Source organism: Delphinus delphis, chromosome 2 (assembly GCF_949987515.2).
Source record: "Delphinus delphis chromosome 2, mDelDel1.2, whole genome shotgun sequence".
NCBI lineage: Eukaryota > Metazoa > Chordata > Mammalia > Artiodactyla > Delphinidae > Delphinus > Delphinus delphis.
Genome location: NC_082684.1, coordinates 85195465 through 85211462, shown reverse-complemented (window position 1 = coordinate 85211462; position 15998 = coordinate 85195465). Strand labels below are relative to the sequence as shown.

Genomic DNA, 15998 nt, shown 5'->3' with positions numbered 1-15998 from the left:
TCTCATCACAAGAAAAAAACTGTAACTACGTGAGGTGTTAACTAGACTTATTGTATATATATTGTGAAATGATCGCCACAAATATTGAATCATTACATTGTACACCTGAAACTGATAGGATGTTACATGTGAATTATATCTCAATTTAAAAACGTATCATTAAAAACATTGCTTATATTCAGACATAAAGAAAGAAAAAAGTAATCACTGCCTCCCAAAGATAGGTACCAAATCGAGGAGGAAAATGAATTGAAGAAAGAAAAGTAGGAGACCAAGATTTTTGAGTGGCATATTTGGTTCTCTGCCTCACCAAATGTCATGAGAACATGCATCTGGGAATAGTAGAGACTAGGGACCACTGGAAGGCATACAACCTCTAGGAGAGCAGAGGTTGCTCTCCTAGGGAGGAGAAACTAACTAGACAAGCTAGTGACTAAGGGACTACACAAGGCTAGAAAATAAAAATTAGGACCATCTTGTAAAAGTTACATTTGAATGAAAGGATAATAAAATCAGAGTCCTCTCAGAGCAAGTGGGAGAAGCCCCCGGAATCACGTGACCACACTGTTCAAAGACTAAGCTCAGCTGATCACCAGGCCCGGGACAAGATAGGAAGGAGGAAAAAAAAAAATCATATTTGATGTTGGTATCTCTTTCCTTCTTACTTACTACACCTCACTTAAGAAAACACTCAATGAATGTTCATATTATTCAGCAAACATTTAATTTGTGCTTAATACTTACTAAGTGCTTTCCGAGTGCCAGTGCCCGGGGTGTGATGAGGCCAGACTCAGGTTTGCGCTTTCACGGAGCTCACAGCAGTGTTTGCCACCACCCGATATCATAAGGGAATTAAGAGAAGGCTCCCTAATAATATACCAGTTTGGGCACAGGTGGTAGCTTATTTTTAGTTTGCACATTTCTATTCACCTGGGAGTCAGGGCTCCTGTAGACAGTCCTGCGCCTTCTCCTTGTTTTGGTGACATGGCCCACTGGCTCCCTCTCAGCTTGCTCCTGGCTGCTGAGCTGTACCTCAATCTCATCACAAGAAGATGCAGAAGTTTGAATTTCATCCTGAAAAAGAGAGACATTAATCTGCCATGTCCAATGTATAGAGTTACAATGCTCAGGAAGAATCAGAATTTAAACTGAATAAAAAATATGTATTACATATGCAAGAGATAATTTTAAAACCCTCCAGCACTAAATTATAGGCAAGGACAAGAATGATAGAGTATTCAGAAAGAAACACTTAACAACCCAAGCTAAAAAACTAGGCTTGCAAAGCATTCAAAGGTATTTTAGGGCTTCCCTGGTGGCGCAGTGGTTGAGAGTCCGCCTGCCAATGCAGGGCACGCGGGTTCGTGCCCCGGTCTGGGAAGATCCCACATGCCGCGGAGCGGCTGGGCCCGTGAGCCATGGCCGCTGAGCCTGCGTGTCCGGAGCCTGTGCTCCATGATGGGAGAGGGCACAGCGGTGAGAGGCCTGCGTACCACAAAAAAAAAAAAAAAAAAAAAAAAAAAAAAGGTATTTTAGTGTGTGTAAATAAGCCAATTATTTTTTTGGGGGGGGGGGCCACACCACATGGTTTGTGGGATCTTAGTTCCCTTAACAGGTATTGAACCCAGGCCCATGGCAGTGAAAGTGCCAGGGAATTCCCACAAATTATTAAAAGTATGTTAATTTACTGAATATACACTATATGCTAGACAGTATGCTATAACTAATAACAATTACAGCTAATATCATAACTGCACTGGGCTAAGTATTCTCATGGATTATCTCATTTATTCCTCAAAGCCTATGAGACAAGTATTAACATTATCTGCAGTTCACAGGTAGGGAAACTGAGGCTTAGAGAGCCCAAAGTAACTTGTTAAAGGTCAACATAAGGGAGTAAGGGAAGAAGGGCATGTGCATTATCATAAACTAGAAGAGCTTTGTCATTAAAACAGCATGGCACAGGTACCAGAATGTCCTGAACAGAACTGCTTCCAGAAGAAATCATCGTATGACAATGGTTGCACCTCACATTAGTGGGGGATGGTCGGATTCATTATTCAACACATGATGCAAAGAAAACATTGACTATGTTTTTGGTGAGGGGGTGGGCAATGAAAGATGATCATTTTCTCACACCAAAATGAAATCTGGATGGATTAAAGATTTAAATGTAAAATATGAAACTATAAAAGCTCTAGGGAAAAATAGGTGAATTATATCCTCATCGAGTGTGAGGAAGGCATTAAGCATGTTATCCTACCTAGAGACGATAAAGGAGAGGCTTGATTTGTTTTTGGTGTTTTTGTAGCTTTTTAAACGTAAATTCTAATTTTTTGAAATAAACTAATACATACATATAGTTAAAATAATAAAATACTAAAGAGAGTATAATGAAAAGTAAGTCATTCTCTGCCCTACCCTTCGTATTTCTAGGGTTTGATGTTAAGTGGTTACTTACATATCACTAATGATTTGCTGATGGGATATTCATTTGTATTTTCAATAACTATTTTCAGTGCCTCATGTACTAAGATTTACTTCATTTGTACCACTCTCATCTCCCCATCTTCTTCCTAATAGACTTATACCACTTACTCTATTACCTTTGCAGCTTTAAACATTCTTAAACCTTTATTTCTTGTTCCATGACTGCAGACACATATCCTGTAAACTGCAGATATTAGCATCCTTATACTTTTCTTCAGCTCCTGTCCTTATCTCAACTTCTGTCATCTATTCTTTAAGTTGTTAACATTTATAGCTTGTTATGTAACCTTAATTGAATCGTCTGTGTAGCTTGATTCCAGGAGTTGATAATTCAATAGGTTATTGTAAGACATTTTTCAAGGCTTTCATTTGTTTTCTGTATCATGTTTCCTTTAGGGTCATCTTCTTCCTTACAGAGAAACCTTCCAGCATTTTAGACGGTAGTAGACAACTGGTACTCTGCACATGGAAGTAGGGAATAAGAGGGCTTTGCATCCTGACTTTTCAGTCCATTTCAGTATGGTGACTGGACCCTACCCTCTGAGAGTTAATTTAGTTGCCTGGGATTTGGTGAGGCCTAAATATCAGTGTTTTTAAAAAGCTCCACAAATGATTCTCCCACACATCCTGGGTTGAGAACCACAATATAAAATAAATGTTCTGGTTGTAAAAGAATAAGGAGGCTTAAAAAATGGAAGGTTTTTAGACGGAGGTGAAATATTACAGAAGAATAATAGTTCTAAGTGATCTAAGATCCAAAGGTATACCCAAAGAAGGGGATGGCTAATGAAGAGTGGAAAAGAAAGTCACAGGACTTAAGGAACAGGGAGGCAAGGGTAAGTAAGGGACATCCAGGTGGACCTTTGAATTCACCCAAAGTAAGGTCAGGACAGGAGATGATGAGCCAGGCAATGAGACAGTGAACACTGGAAAGCAACAAGGAAGTCAACAGATGAGAGATGAGAATTGGTGAGCCTGAACTCAAAGGAGCAGGGATATTTACGTGAGGGTAGAAAGACGCTATCTGAATCCTACTTTCCAACTCCCTGGATAGTCATGAAGAAGAAGAGAGGAAAAAGAAACTGTTCTCATTACAGAAGTGTAATCCTCAGGTTACACATATTGCTGGAATATAGACACACTTTAAAAGTACTTATTGCCCCCTTACCCCCATTAACACAGTACAGAAAAGGTTCTATAACTGGTTTAGAAACCTATTAACATGACTCCCAGAGATGTCTTGTTTTAACCCCACACACCTTAACCAGGGTATGTTAGTTTGGGAGGCCAGCAGTGATCAGGTAGCATATGTTCATTCCTGAACGCACCATGATGTAACTGTAAAGACTTGTATAAGCCCAAGACTGAAGTGGCACAGCTGGTTCTGAGAGTCCCCAGCACACAGTCAGACTAACCTACATACAGAGCTGCTCCAACTCATATAGTTAAGGCTAATCTACAGAGGGAGAAGAAGGCATCCAGAAGGTCATGCTCCTTAGATGTGACCCACACCTGTGCACTTCCCTAGGTGATGATTTGGAGGTCTGGAAGCTTACCCATCTGTCTGTCCTTGGTAATATTACTGATCTCTTTGCCATGTATTTGGACTGTGCTGACTCCTGCAGCTTTAGATAAACTATGTCAGTTCTTTCCACCAACCTAAGCTCACTATTGACAGATTCACCACTTAGGAATTCTATAGCTGACCAAATTTTGATTATCATCCTGCTCTTGTGAAAGTTTTTCAAAATGGAATGGCTCGTGAGATGCTGAATTTGAAACATGATAGATCATTTTAAATTTAGCCCATCAATTACCATCCAAAGTAAAATCCTGATTTCAGATGGCACTACGATATGTATCCTTAACCATGAAAAACTTTTTAATTAATTAAAATATCTATATTGATTTAGTTGATATAGAAACTTAAAGGAATCCAAAATCAATTTTGTCTATTTTATATTAATTAAACCTGGAATCAAAAAGAATTTTGAACATTTAAAGTTTTTAAATGTTTATAACCTAGAATACAGAGAATTACAGAGTCTATAAAGACAGAGGGAAGGAATTCAGATGCTCAGTTCATGTTTATATTTACCTTCATTTCAAGATATATAATGAAAAAAAAAAAAATAAAAGATATATAATGGATGCCCTCCGAAGCCCAGTTCCTTAAGGCCTTTCAACATTTTCCTGTATTTCAAGTTAAGAATGAAGCATTCATTGATCATTTAGGTGTTGAGCCTTGTCAGAACTCTTTGGGGTGGGTCTGAAGCAGCCATGACAACTGTTCCCTCCCATCAGCAGTGGTTTAGTTTCCCACAAGTCACTTCCACAGTCCCTACTTCATGTGATTCTCACAACCCTCAATTCAGCAGAAAATATGTTATTTCCATTTCAAAGACCAGGAAACTAAGAATAAATGATTTGAGTTTTCCAAGGTCACACATACAAAAAAGACAGAGCTGCTACTTAACTGGGTTTTTCTGACTTCAAATCCAGTTCCCTCCCTATTCACACCATTTGGCATACATGTGGCAACTAGTAATTAATCTTTGCCTTTGTATGAGAACATCTTATTCAATAGATTACAGAGGCAGCTTTGTCATTTATAAGAATTATGAAAGGATTTACAATTACCAATGACAATCTCTTTGGTAACAGCATGTCTTAAGTCATCACCAACTGTGTTTATCATTTATTAACTGATTGTTTTGCTATTTAATAGGTGATGAAAATGTTACTTACCTGATTCTCATTTTCTTTTCTAGCTTCATTTTTAAGGTGGGCTTTTAAGGCTCTTAACAACTTGTCTGCCTGCAGAAAAGTTTAAAGACCTTATCAGTAGAGCCAAAAATCAAATAAGCACAAAAGATTCATTGAACATTTTCTCCTGTTCTTGTACTCATCAAATGTCATCCGGGCAGGCTGGGAGTAGGGTAACCAAGATAGAAGGGGTCCCTGTCCGCACAGATTTCACGGCAGAAGCCAGAGAGGAAAGTGGCAATTACAGCACAGTGGGGTAAATGCCCACGTGAGGAAGCTCAGGTGTTGTGTGAGAACACAGGTGGGCTGGGCCACCAAAGCCTGGACCGCTAGGGTAGACTTCAGTAGGTAAGTGGACATGCCAGTCCTAAGACAAAGATGTGAGGTCACTAACTGCTGAGGCTGAAGGACAAATAGGAGAGAGTGGGACATAGGGAAAAGGGTAAAGAAATAGCATGGGAAGGTAAGAATGTGTGGAGTTTGAAGAAGTAAAGGTTACTGTGGGCTGAAGCAGGGAGCTGTTGGAGGGGATGGTGAGAGAGAATGTTGGGAAAGTGGGCCTGATCCTGCTAGGCCTACTAAGCCTCTAAAGAGTATGAACTTTACCCTCGGGGCAAAGGCAGTCTGCAGAGTTTGCAGCAGGGCAGTGGGTGACCAGTTTTGCATTACTCAGGATGATTACTCTGGCTGTATAATGTGCAGAATGCATTTGGTGAGGGCAAGATGGAAGACAGGGCAAGGGCCAGGAGGCTGTTGTAGGAAGCCAGAGACGACTTCGGCCTGAGCTAGAATGGGACTGAGGCCACATGGATGAATTAAAAACTTTCCTAGGAAGTAGAATCAGTGTGAATCTGAGGGTTGAGGAACAGGGAAATTTATCATGCCTAGGTTTCTGGCTTGGGCAGCTGGTGAAGCACGTGTGGAGGCGTGGGGGATCCTAAGATGGGGAAGGCCAAAGGCGCCACCTTAGGAGGATGGCTACAGGTCCCCGGGGGAAGGGAACTCCTAGCTCCTCCTTCCACCACAGAACTGCCCTTTCCGTTCTTTCCTGAAAGAATACTAATGTGATGGGTTATGTTTTCCTGTGCTTTCAAAGCTCAAGCACATGGCTGGGTTCTCATTCCCTCCTCTTCCACCAGCCATACAGTTGAGAGCCAGAGAGTTTCTTCTCAAGGGGGGCCCAGCCACCAGGCTCGTCTCTTCTCTGCTCCTACCATTTACCATCAGCCATGTGTTCAGGTGAGAATGGCAGAGATCCCGATTTGGTTTGGGCTTCAGGGCACAGGAGATGCTGTGCTCAGGCTGTGAGTTTTACCAGAACACGCTGCATCAAGATATCAGGCACCACACCGGCTAGTAGTAATAAAGGAGAGACCTATTTTCTACTTGCTGTTGTTTCTTGAACCTCTCTTCGGGTCTTCTCTGGGAAGTGAGTGATTGGCAGGGCAGAATTTAGGCATTCTTGGTTCTTCTTTTTTTCTCCCTCAATCACTTTACAGAGGTATGACTGACATACAAACAGTTGTTGATATTTAATACATATAAATTGATATGCTGGGAGATCAATATACACTTGTGAACCCGTCATCACTGCCTTAAATGTATCACCTCCAAGTTTCCTACTGCCCGCTTTAGATTTTTTTTGGTGGTAAGAGCCTTTAACATAAGACCTAACCTCTTAGCAAATTTTAAAGTATTGTTAATCATAGGCTCTATGTGGTACAGATTTCTAGAACATCTTAAAATGCCATGAAAACCTCAAATATGCAACAGTGATGAAATGAAGGGCCTGTAGCAGAGCCAGGTGAGGGCATACAGCAGGAGGAATGATGGGGGGTGATGTTTGGGGGAGCTGAGCTGGAGGTGCCGATGTTAGCATCAGCACATTTTCATGCACTACCTCAACAACCTGTTCCAGGCACTGGAGAGACAGTGGTGAGGAAAACAGACAAGGTCTCTGCCCTCCAGGAACCTCTAAAGGTAGGCTACTGGGGAAACACCCTATTAACCAAGTAAGCAAAAATAAATGGTATGACATTAGGTGCTAGGAAGCAAAAACAAAACTGGAGGCTCAGGGTAGAGGCAGGGGAGGACAACCTGCGTTAGGATGGTCAGGAAAGGCCTCTCAGAGTCGGTGACTTTTGAGCTGAGATGTGAATGAGGCAGTAGGTGAAGATGCAGGGGATGAGCATTCCCAGCAGAGGGAACACAAAGCCCAGAGATGGGCTAGTGAATTTGAAGGACAGAGAGAAGCCAGTGTGGGGGGCACAGTGAACACTGGGGTGAGTGGAGGGCAGGGAGACCAAAGAGGTGACCTGGGTCAAGAAGAGGGTTACCGGACACAGCACGCAGTGTAGATTTCTTCCTTCTAACTAAAATTTTATTATAAAATTGTCGAGTCTATAGAAAAGTCAAAATAGTCTAGTAAACACTGATACTCCTCACGTAGATTCAGCAACCCTTAATATCGTCTCATATTTGCTTTCTTTCTCATTCATATGTATTTCTTGCCAAGCTAGTTGAAAATAAGTTCCAGACATCATGATACTTTACCACTAAATACATCAGCCACATCTCCTAAAAATAAGGGGATATTTTCCTACATAACCTCTAATGCATTACCTAGGAAAAGTAGTAATTTTCTAATGTCCTTTGATACATAGCCTAAAATCAAATTTCCTCAATTGTCTCCAGTTTTAGCTTAAAAAAATTTTTTTTCCCTCCAAATCAGGATCAACCCAAGATTCTCACATTACATTTGGAGAAGTTTGGATTTTATTTTAGGTGTGAGGAAAATTTGACAAGAACTGAGCAGAAAAATGACATATTCTAAGTTTCAACTATCACCCAACTACCAAGAGAATACTATTTTAAGGCAAGAGTAGAGGCAGGGAGACCAGCAGACAGCCTGAAGCAGTGGTCAAGAAAGGAGGGTGTCATGGCCCAGGTTTACAGCACTGGAGATGGCACAGAGGCCAGATTTCAGGTGTATTGATACTTGGGAGGAAGAGCTCACCAGGATGGATGGGTGTGGGCAGTGAAGGGAGGAATCAATCATTTACCGACACAGGGAATAGATCTTCATTGTTTTGACCTGATCATGCTGTTTACGATGCACTTAATTGCACAAGTCAGCAGATGAGAGGTCTTACTGAAGGTTTGGATTTGGGCGTCATTAGTTCCAGGTGAATCTAAAGTTCTGAGAATGAATGAGATCACCAAGGGAGAAGCACAATTAGAGAAAAGAAGGCCCAAGAGAGAACCCTGGGATACGCCACATTTAGAGATTTAGCAGAGGAAGAACTAGCAAAGGAGACTGGAAAGAAGTGCTAGCAAGGCAGGAGAAAACCAAATATCAAAGAAGTCTAGAAAAGGAAGTGGTCTGAGCAGAAGGGAGGGTTCAATCATGCCAAATGCTGCTGATGGGCAGGTGAAGACAGATAGAGATGGACCACAAGCTTTGCAAGGTGCAGGGCATGGTGGCCTCAAAAACATCAATTTCAGTAGAAAAGAACAGAGAAATTGGGCAGTAGATAAAAGACGTGGGTCAGGAGAGGGGTTCTGTTTCTTTTTTAAAAGATGGATGACATTAAGATTTGATTGGGCGCATTATGGAAATGAGCCAGCAGAGTGAGGGAAACTGATGGAGCGGAGAGGAATAACTGCAGGAGTGTAGCCTCAGAGCGGGGAATGGGATCTCCAGCACAAACAGCAAGGCTGCCCTTAGGCGCAGCCTTTTACCATAACATATAACAGGTGGAAGGCAAAGGATATGGGGACAGGTGGGTCTGGTAATGCAAAGATGAGGTAATTCTCAGTTTAATTGCATCTATGTTTCTATGATCTATGAGGCAAAGTCATCAAGTGATGGAAGGGCGCCAGTCTAAGGTGAGAAGATATGAAATAACTGTCCTCAATAATGGGAAAATTAATGACTACCAAGGAAGTGTAGGAGAATCAAATAAATCATAAATTAAATTTATGGTCACATTTAAATTAAGTTCAGTCAATAAAGTTAGGGGATTTTCTCCAGCCAGGGTCAGATGGTTAGTACAGGCAAGGATTAAGCACATAGCTTGTTTAATCAGGTGTGGAGTTTTGCCAGGTGAGGGAAGGGAGCTGCAAGAAGGTAGAAATAGTGGTAGTTTTATAATTGAAGCTTGCAAGAGTGAGAAAAGGACCCTGGCCGTACAATAAATCTTAGTAACTGACTCCTTCATTTTGCCTTACCATTAAGAGTAGTGTCTCACTATTATATATAGAATGGATAAACAACAAGGTCCTACTGTATAGCACAGGGAACTATGTTCAGTATCCTATGATAAACTATAATGGAAAAGAATATGAAAAAGAATATATATATGTATAACTGAGTCACTTTGCTATACAGCAGAAATTAACAACATTGTAAATCATCTATACTTCAATAAAATTTTTTTAAAAAAGAGTAGTGTCTCAAAAGAAAGTTAATATTTTCTCTTCTAAATTTATTTTGAATTTTGTCATACTGGTGAAATTTACTTAAATCTTATTCTGTTAAGTTTTTTAAAAAATCAAGTCTTGATAATTTCTTAGAACAATTTATTCAATTTTTTTGCTATGCACTTAGAATTTTAAAAAGGCAATTGATTTAACGAGCTCTTAAGCTGTACCAACTGTAACTTAAAACATTTTAATTATGGAAGATTTCAAATGTGTACAATGAACCCCCATGTATCTATCACCCAGTTTCAACAGTTATCAACATTGTGCTCTTCTTACTTCATCTAGTTCCCCCTCTTTTTCCTGGAGTATTTTATAGCAGATCCCAGGCATCATAACATTCTACCTGTAAATATTTGGCTAAGAGGTAAGGACTTTAAAAAAAAAAAAAGCATAACCACAATACCACCATCATATGCAACAAAATTAACAATAGCTTAATATAATTTAATACCTAGTCCAAGTTTAATTTTCTCCCATCATCTCAAAGGTGTCTTTTTGTAGTTGGTTATTAGAATGCCTGGTATAGTCAAATTTGTCTGGGAAAGAACACCTCTAACAGATATTTGTTGACACCTACTATGCATCAGATGCTGTATGCTAGGCAAGCAATGAGGTCTGTAGTGACACAAAATACTGTACTATACCACTTATATGAAAACAGGTGATTAAATGGCTACCCCAATCAGGTTCCTCAAGAGACAATGATAGGTGGGACTTTCAGAAGAAGATCGAAGTTGCAACAGTTCTTCAGAGATCTAAAAGGTTGTGGGGCCTTCATGTTAGACAGAGCGCCGAACTCAAGTAGGAAACCTCCATAGTAACTCTTCACAAAGGAGTTACCCTCTGGTGTATTGTTCCAGTGCTCCCAAGAAGCGGTTGTAAATAGTAGCTCTGAATAAGTATCCAACGCCTCCCAAATAAAATGTACTGCACTTAGTGCTGTAAAGACTTCCAAGGTGGATGGATGAGATCTCTGTTCAAGGAACTTAACGTTTAGTAGAGAACGTATCTACACAAATAACCACAGTGCCAGGTGGACGCCTGCAAGTACTCAGAAAAAGTACTTGAAATTATACTGCCTTAAAGGCGCAGAGGGTTCCTAGGATCACTCGGGTGGTGGATCTGTGACCAAGGGAATGAAGAGGAGGGGACGAGGTGCCAGGTCAGTGATGACATTTCAGTTGGACTGTGATGAGTAATTGGAAATTATTCATGCAGATAAAGAAGAGGGAGAGAGAAGGGGATTTGAGGCCAAAGGATTAAAATTAGCAAAGGCAGAAAGATGGACAAAGGTGCCAAGTGTTAAGGCACCAGGACAGTCTGGATGCTGCACTGGATAAAAGATTCCAGCCAGATTGCAAAAAAAAATTTAAGAGGTTTAAACCAAGGAATTAAGATTTTGTTTATGAAGTATTGAGGAGCCGTTAAATACTATAGCTCAGAAATCTCTCCAAAGATAGCCCTTTATCATTCAGCCCCAACAGGTGCATGGGCCCTGATTATTTTGTTTAAACCACTTAAAAACATCTGTGAGGACTGATTTAGGTATTCACTCCGTGTAAATACCACAGCTTGCAGAACAAAACTCCAGGGTACACGTTAATATGATGTGGGAAAATAAAATATAGAGAACCCCAATCCTAAACTGAACCCTTGCATTTTCCCCCAAACGTTTTTAAGTCTCAAAGACCTCACCGGTTTTGAATAGAACACTACCACAATAGTGATCAATAGAGGAACGATCCGACTAAATCAGGGCTGAGTTGTAAAAACTTATCCACGGGGGAGGTCCCCTAAAAGTCATCCTTTCTTCCAGGTCCCCCATTTAAGTAGCAGATTTGGAGCGCTGTTACAATTTACAGAAATGTTAGCTGTTTGGAGTTTTCCAAAAGCCAAGGCAATTATTTCCGCGACTGCCTAACAATTAATCGGCATTTAGATGCAGCATTCCTTTAGCTCTCTGGGCCTGCGTTTCCTAACTGATGTCTTGGTATAACTGAGTACTTCCAATAAAACGAAACCAAACAAACCCTTTTGGAGTCGGTGTCTTTGTGAGTCCCCAGGAAAGTCAGCCTCAACATAAGGTGAAAACTATGGCTCCCTCTCGGTTTTGCAGAGTTAGTGGGACCCTTCGGTGAACCAAATCTACCGCCCCAGGGCCGGGACAGCAGCCTCAGCCTTTGGAATTCCCGCTCGGTCCCCTCCCACCGCGTCTCGTAGAGGCCGCTCGTCCTACCCCACCCGCCACTTGCCTCGTACCCTCAGGTTAGCCCGGAGGCCCAGACTCTTGGCCAAGTTCTGCAGGTCACTGTACTTGAAGGAGTCCAGCTCCTCCAGGGAGGGGACGGTCATGGCGAACTGCAATCCAGGAGACCACGCAGAGGATCGGTCCTCCACTCCCAAAAACGCCGTTCAAAACTCTTGCGCCGCTCTAAGCGTTGACCAAACAGAACGTTACAGAGTTTAAATTGAGAAAGCTGCACTTCCATTGGTTAAAAATGCCTCAAAGGCGGGGTCTCCTGGTGTTGACCAATAGAAAGGCTGACTTCCCCTCCACCAGACGCACGTTCTTCACCCTCCCTCACCAACACGAAGGCGCCAAACGGCGTGTCCAGGCAACGAGTGCGCGGCAGAGCCCCACCCGGCTCACGTTGTCCAATGAGGACCCAGGAACCAAGCTTGGGGCGGGGCATGGTGCGTCTTTGAAACTGAGGCGCCAGCTGCAGGAAGATGGCGGCTAGGCCGCGGAGGCATCGCTCGCGCTTTGCAAAGCAGCCGCGGGGTGACTTTTGTGATGGCGCTAAGAAGACGATTGATGAACCTTCTCTTACGACTTCCATGGAGTGGGACACGCAGGTGGTGAAAGGGTCTTCGCCACTCGGCCCCGCCGGGCTGGGGCCGGAGGAGCCGTCCGGCCCGCGGCTGCCATGGTGGCTGCAGCCCGAGAGATGCGCTGTGTTCCAGTGTGCGCAGTGCCACGTCGTGCTCGCTGACTCTGTGCACCTCGCCTGGAACCTGTCGCGGTCCCTTGCAGCCGTGGTCTTCTCCAGTGAGTGGGCACGGCGTCTGGGAAGCGTTGCCGCTTTCTTACTGGGTGGCTGGGAGCCGGCTGGGAGGAAAGCGGGATGAAAATTTGGAAGGAAATTAACTCCATTGCCAGGGGTCGGGGGCGAATCACTTTTCATGATTTTTGTGGCCATGATGAGTCTTTCTGGAGGGGAGAGTTTTTCCCTTCAATGCCTCATAGGTAGTCTTTCTGACCCGTGTTTGTCTTCCTAGGAGTCACAAATAATGTAGTTTTGGAGGCTCCCTTCCTAGTTGGCATTGACGGTTCGCTCAAAGGCAGGTACGTACTGAGAATTGCAGATAGATCTCTAGTCATTCCCTGACTTAATGAGACTGAGGAGCGTGGAACCGACTTGTACGAGGAGAAAATAGTTTATTCCTATCTTGCACTAGAATAAAAGTCTGTTTCATCCATACAATGTATTGGAAGGATGCTCCCTTTACCTGAGTCTTGTACGAACTTGATGTATTAATGAAATGGAAAAGATATTTGCGTGAGGGTTTTAAGGTTTTTATGAGGGCCACATCTCCCTAGTGGGTTGTGCAAGTGAAGTGAGTTTAAGAAAGTTATGTCTAGTAGGGGAAAAAGAAGAAAATTACCTTTAAGTGTATAGTGAGAATCACTTACCATAAACTACAATCCTTTGACATAACTAGGAATTACAAGTTTTCATTTAACCTGGAATTTGTAATAAGTTATGGCAGGACTAATTCTGCTGTAACCTGGGGAAAAACACAGTTGGAAAGTTACTTGAATATTGCCTGGTAAACTTTGCATCTTGACTGTAGTGTGATTTACAAGTAACAACAAAGTACTCAGTTGAATTCAGTAGTACAAAGCTACTCAATTTTCAGTGTTGGTTTTAACAGCAAGACAGTTCATTCTGACCACAGTTTGGTTCAATTTTAATGTTAAATAGAGTTCCTATAGGAATTCTTAGTTGCTGTACTCAGTAATCAGGAAGAGTTCTGCAGCTCCTCTTACCTAACTGAAAGACACTCCCTATCCTTGCAGGAGTGTCCTCTTCCCACCCAAAGGAAACAGAGAGGGAAGGAGTGATGGCCTGCTTGGAACTGGTTCATTTGGGGCCAGAGGCAGAAGCTCTCTGAATATCTTCTTAGAGGGAAGCACATCTAGCTAGACCTGTGCTGTCCAGTACTGTAGCCACTAGCCACATGGTGGCTATTGAGCACTTAAAAGGTGGCCATTCTGAATTGAAGTATGCTGTGAGTGCAAAATACACACCAGATTTTGAAAACTTGGCCCCAAACATTGAATAATTTAAAAGTACTGATTACATGGGTTTTTTTTTTTTAATTTTTTGGTTTTTGGCCATGCTGCACAGCTGTGGGAATCTTAGTTCCCAGACCAGGGATCAAACCCAGGCCCAGGGCAGTGAAAGTGCTGAGTCTTAACCACTGGACCCTCAGGGAATTCCCTTGATGACGATGTTTTTGAATATTGGGTAGCATAAAATATATTAAAACTAATTTTACCTGTTTCTTTTACTTTTTTTTTGAAGCTAAACTAATAGAAGATGTAAAATTACTTATGTGGCTTGCATTCTTAATAGACAGTACAGATCTAGATGGTTTATAAAACACTGGACAGAAAGTTCCATGTGTTTGGAATAAGGAGAGCCGTGGGACTCAGCAGGAAGAGATTTATTGTCAGGAATTGGCTCACTAGATTATGGAGGATGAGAAGTCCCAAGAGACAAGGTTGATAAACTGGAGACACAAGAGAGCCAGAGGTTTAGTTCTAGTCCAAGTCCACAGGCCTGAGATCCATGAGCCAAAGGTGTAAGTTCCAGTACAAAAGCCAACAGGCTCCAGACCCAGGAAGAGCTGAACATTTCAGTTCAAGTTCAAAGGCAGGAAAAAAAGATCAGTGTTGCAACTCAAGGCAGTCAGGCAAGAGGAGTTCCCCTTTTTCATGAGAGGGCCAGCCTTTTTGTTCTGTTCAGGTCTTCAACTGATTAGATGAGGGTCACCCACGATAAGGAGGGCAAACTGCTTTACTCAGTCTACTGATTCAAATATTACTCTCATTCAAAAACATCCCCATAAACACATTCAGAATAACATTTGACCAAATAACTGGGCACCCTTTGGCTCAGTCAAGCTGACACACAAATTTAATCATTACGTGTTAACCTGGCATCCACATGCATCTCCTAAACCCATACTTAATCTCCAAATAAAGACAATAACAAGGTCGTAATTCTTCCTAACATGTTACAGCTATCTTGCATACAACTAAAAACGCACTAAACCCTCCTCCAGAAAAGGAGATAAAGTCCTTAAGTGATACTTACTTTTCTCCTTGATATCTCATGGCTTAAATACTATGATGTAAAATTAATACTTAAATACTATAATAAAAAGTCAGTACATCTTATGTTACATTAGGGAAAAGAAAGGGAAGAAAACATAAACGCACATATACATGTAAACCTATTTATAACAAAATGAGGAGATATTCATGACAATTACATTCCTGTAACTGGTCACATGGTCATAGCTGGTATTTATAACTACCCTCTTCCACTACCCATTCTGTATTCCTTTTGCCTTCATCAGGCACTCAGATGATCATAGTTCTTTACCTGGTGTGATGCAAACCTTCATTCCTGGGCCATTAGCAGACTAATATTCAATGAAATATTTGTTATATGTTACATGCTAAGCATAATTTTGGGATCTCTTTACATTTTGCTCTGTGCCATTTATTTTTTTAAAGACACTTTTAAAATTATTTATTTATTGTCTGCATTGGGTCTTGGTTGCTGTGTGCGGGCTTTCTCTAGTTGTGATGAGCGGGGGCTACTCTTTGTTGCAGCGCACGGGCTTCTCATTGTGGTGGTTTCTCTTTGTTGCAGAGCACAGGCTCTAGGCATGCAGGCTTCAGTAGTTGTGGCATGCAGGCTCAGTAGTAGCTTGCAGGCTCTAGAGTGCAGGCTCAGTAGTTGTGGCGCATGGGCTTAGTTGCTCCACGGCATGTGGGATCTTCCTGGACCAGGGAACAAACCTGTGTCCCCTGCATTGGCAGGCAGGTTCTTAACCACTGCGCCACCAGGGAAGTCCCAGCTCTGTGCCATTTATTAGTTTCTACAGACATTTGTCTATAGGTACTGTGGTTTGTCTGATATAATTAATTCCTACTTAGGAATTAATAAAAATGCAACTTT

General features: G+C 41.9%; 2 protein-coding genes across 8 annotated transcripts in view; one reads left to right on the top strand and one right to left on the bottom strand.

The window, feature by feature from the left end:
- Positions 1–12154, bottom strand: part of NUSAP1 (nucleolar and spindle associated protein 1) — a 34569-nt gene extending 22415 nt beyond the window's left edge. For 5 of the 6 annotated variants that reach the window (XM_060005023.1, XM_060005024.1, XM_060005025.1 and 2 more), the window contains exons 1-3: positions 12001–12154; positions 5239–5307; positions 931–1074 (exon numbers count right to left, since the gene is read on the bottom strand). In XM_060005023.1, coding sequence (XP_059861006.1) covers positions 931–1074; positions 5239–5307; positions 12001–12093 — 306 coding nt within the window. In that variant the 5' untranslated portion in view covers positions 12094–12154. The remainder of the gene's footprint in view (positions 1–930; positions 1075–5238; positions 5308–12000) is intronic. The other variant, XM_060005029.1, reaches the window with a different exon arrangement.
- Positions 1–15998, top strand: part of LOC132420535 (complex I intermediate-associated protein 30, mitochondrial) — a 65366-nt gene that overhangs the window by 38190 nt on the left and 11178 nt on the right. The window contains exons 1-2 of one of the 2 annotated variants that reach the window (XM_060005033.1): positions 12472–12790; positions 13021–13087. The exons of the other annotated variant lie outside the window; for it this stretch is intronic. Of the exons in view, the coding sequence (XP_059861016.1) occupies positions 12472–12790; positions 13021–13087 (386 nt within the window). Of the gene's footprint in view, positions 1–12471; positions 12791–13020; positions 13088–15998 lie in introns of those variants that run through there. 2 annotated transcript variants of the gene reach the window in all.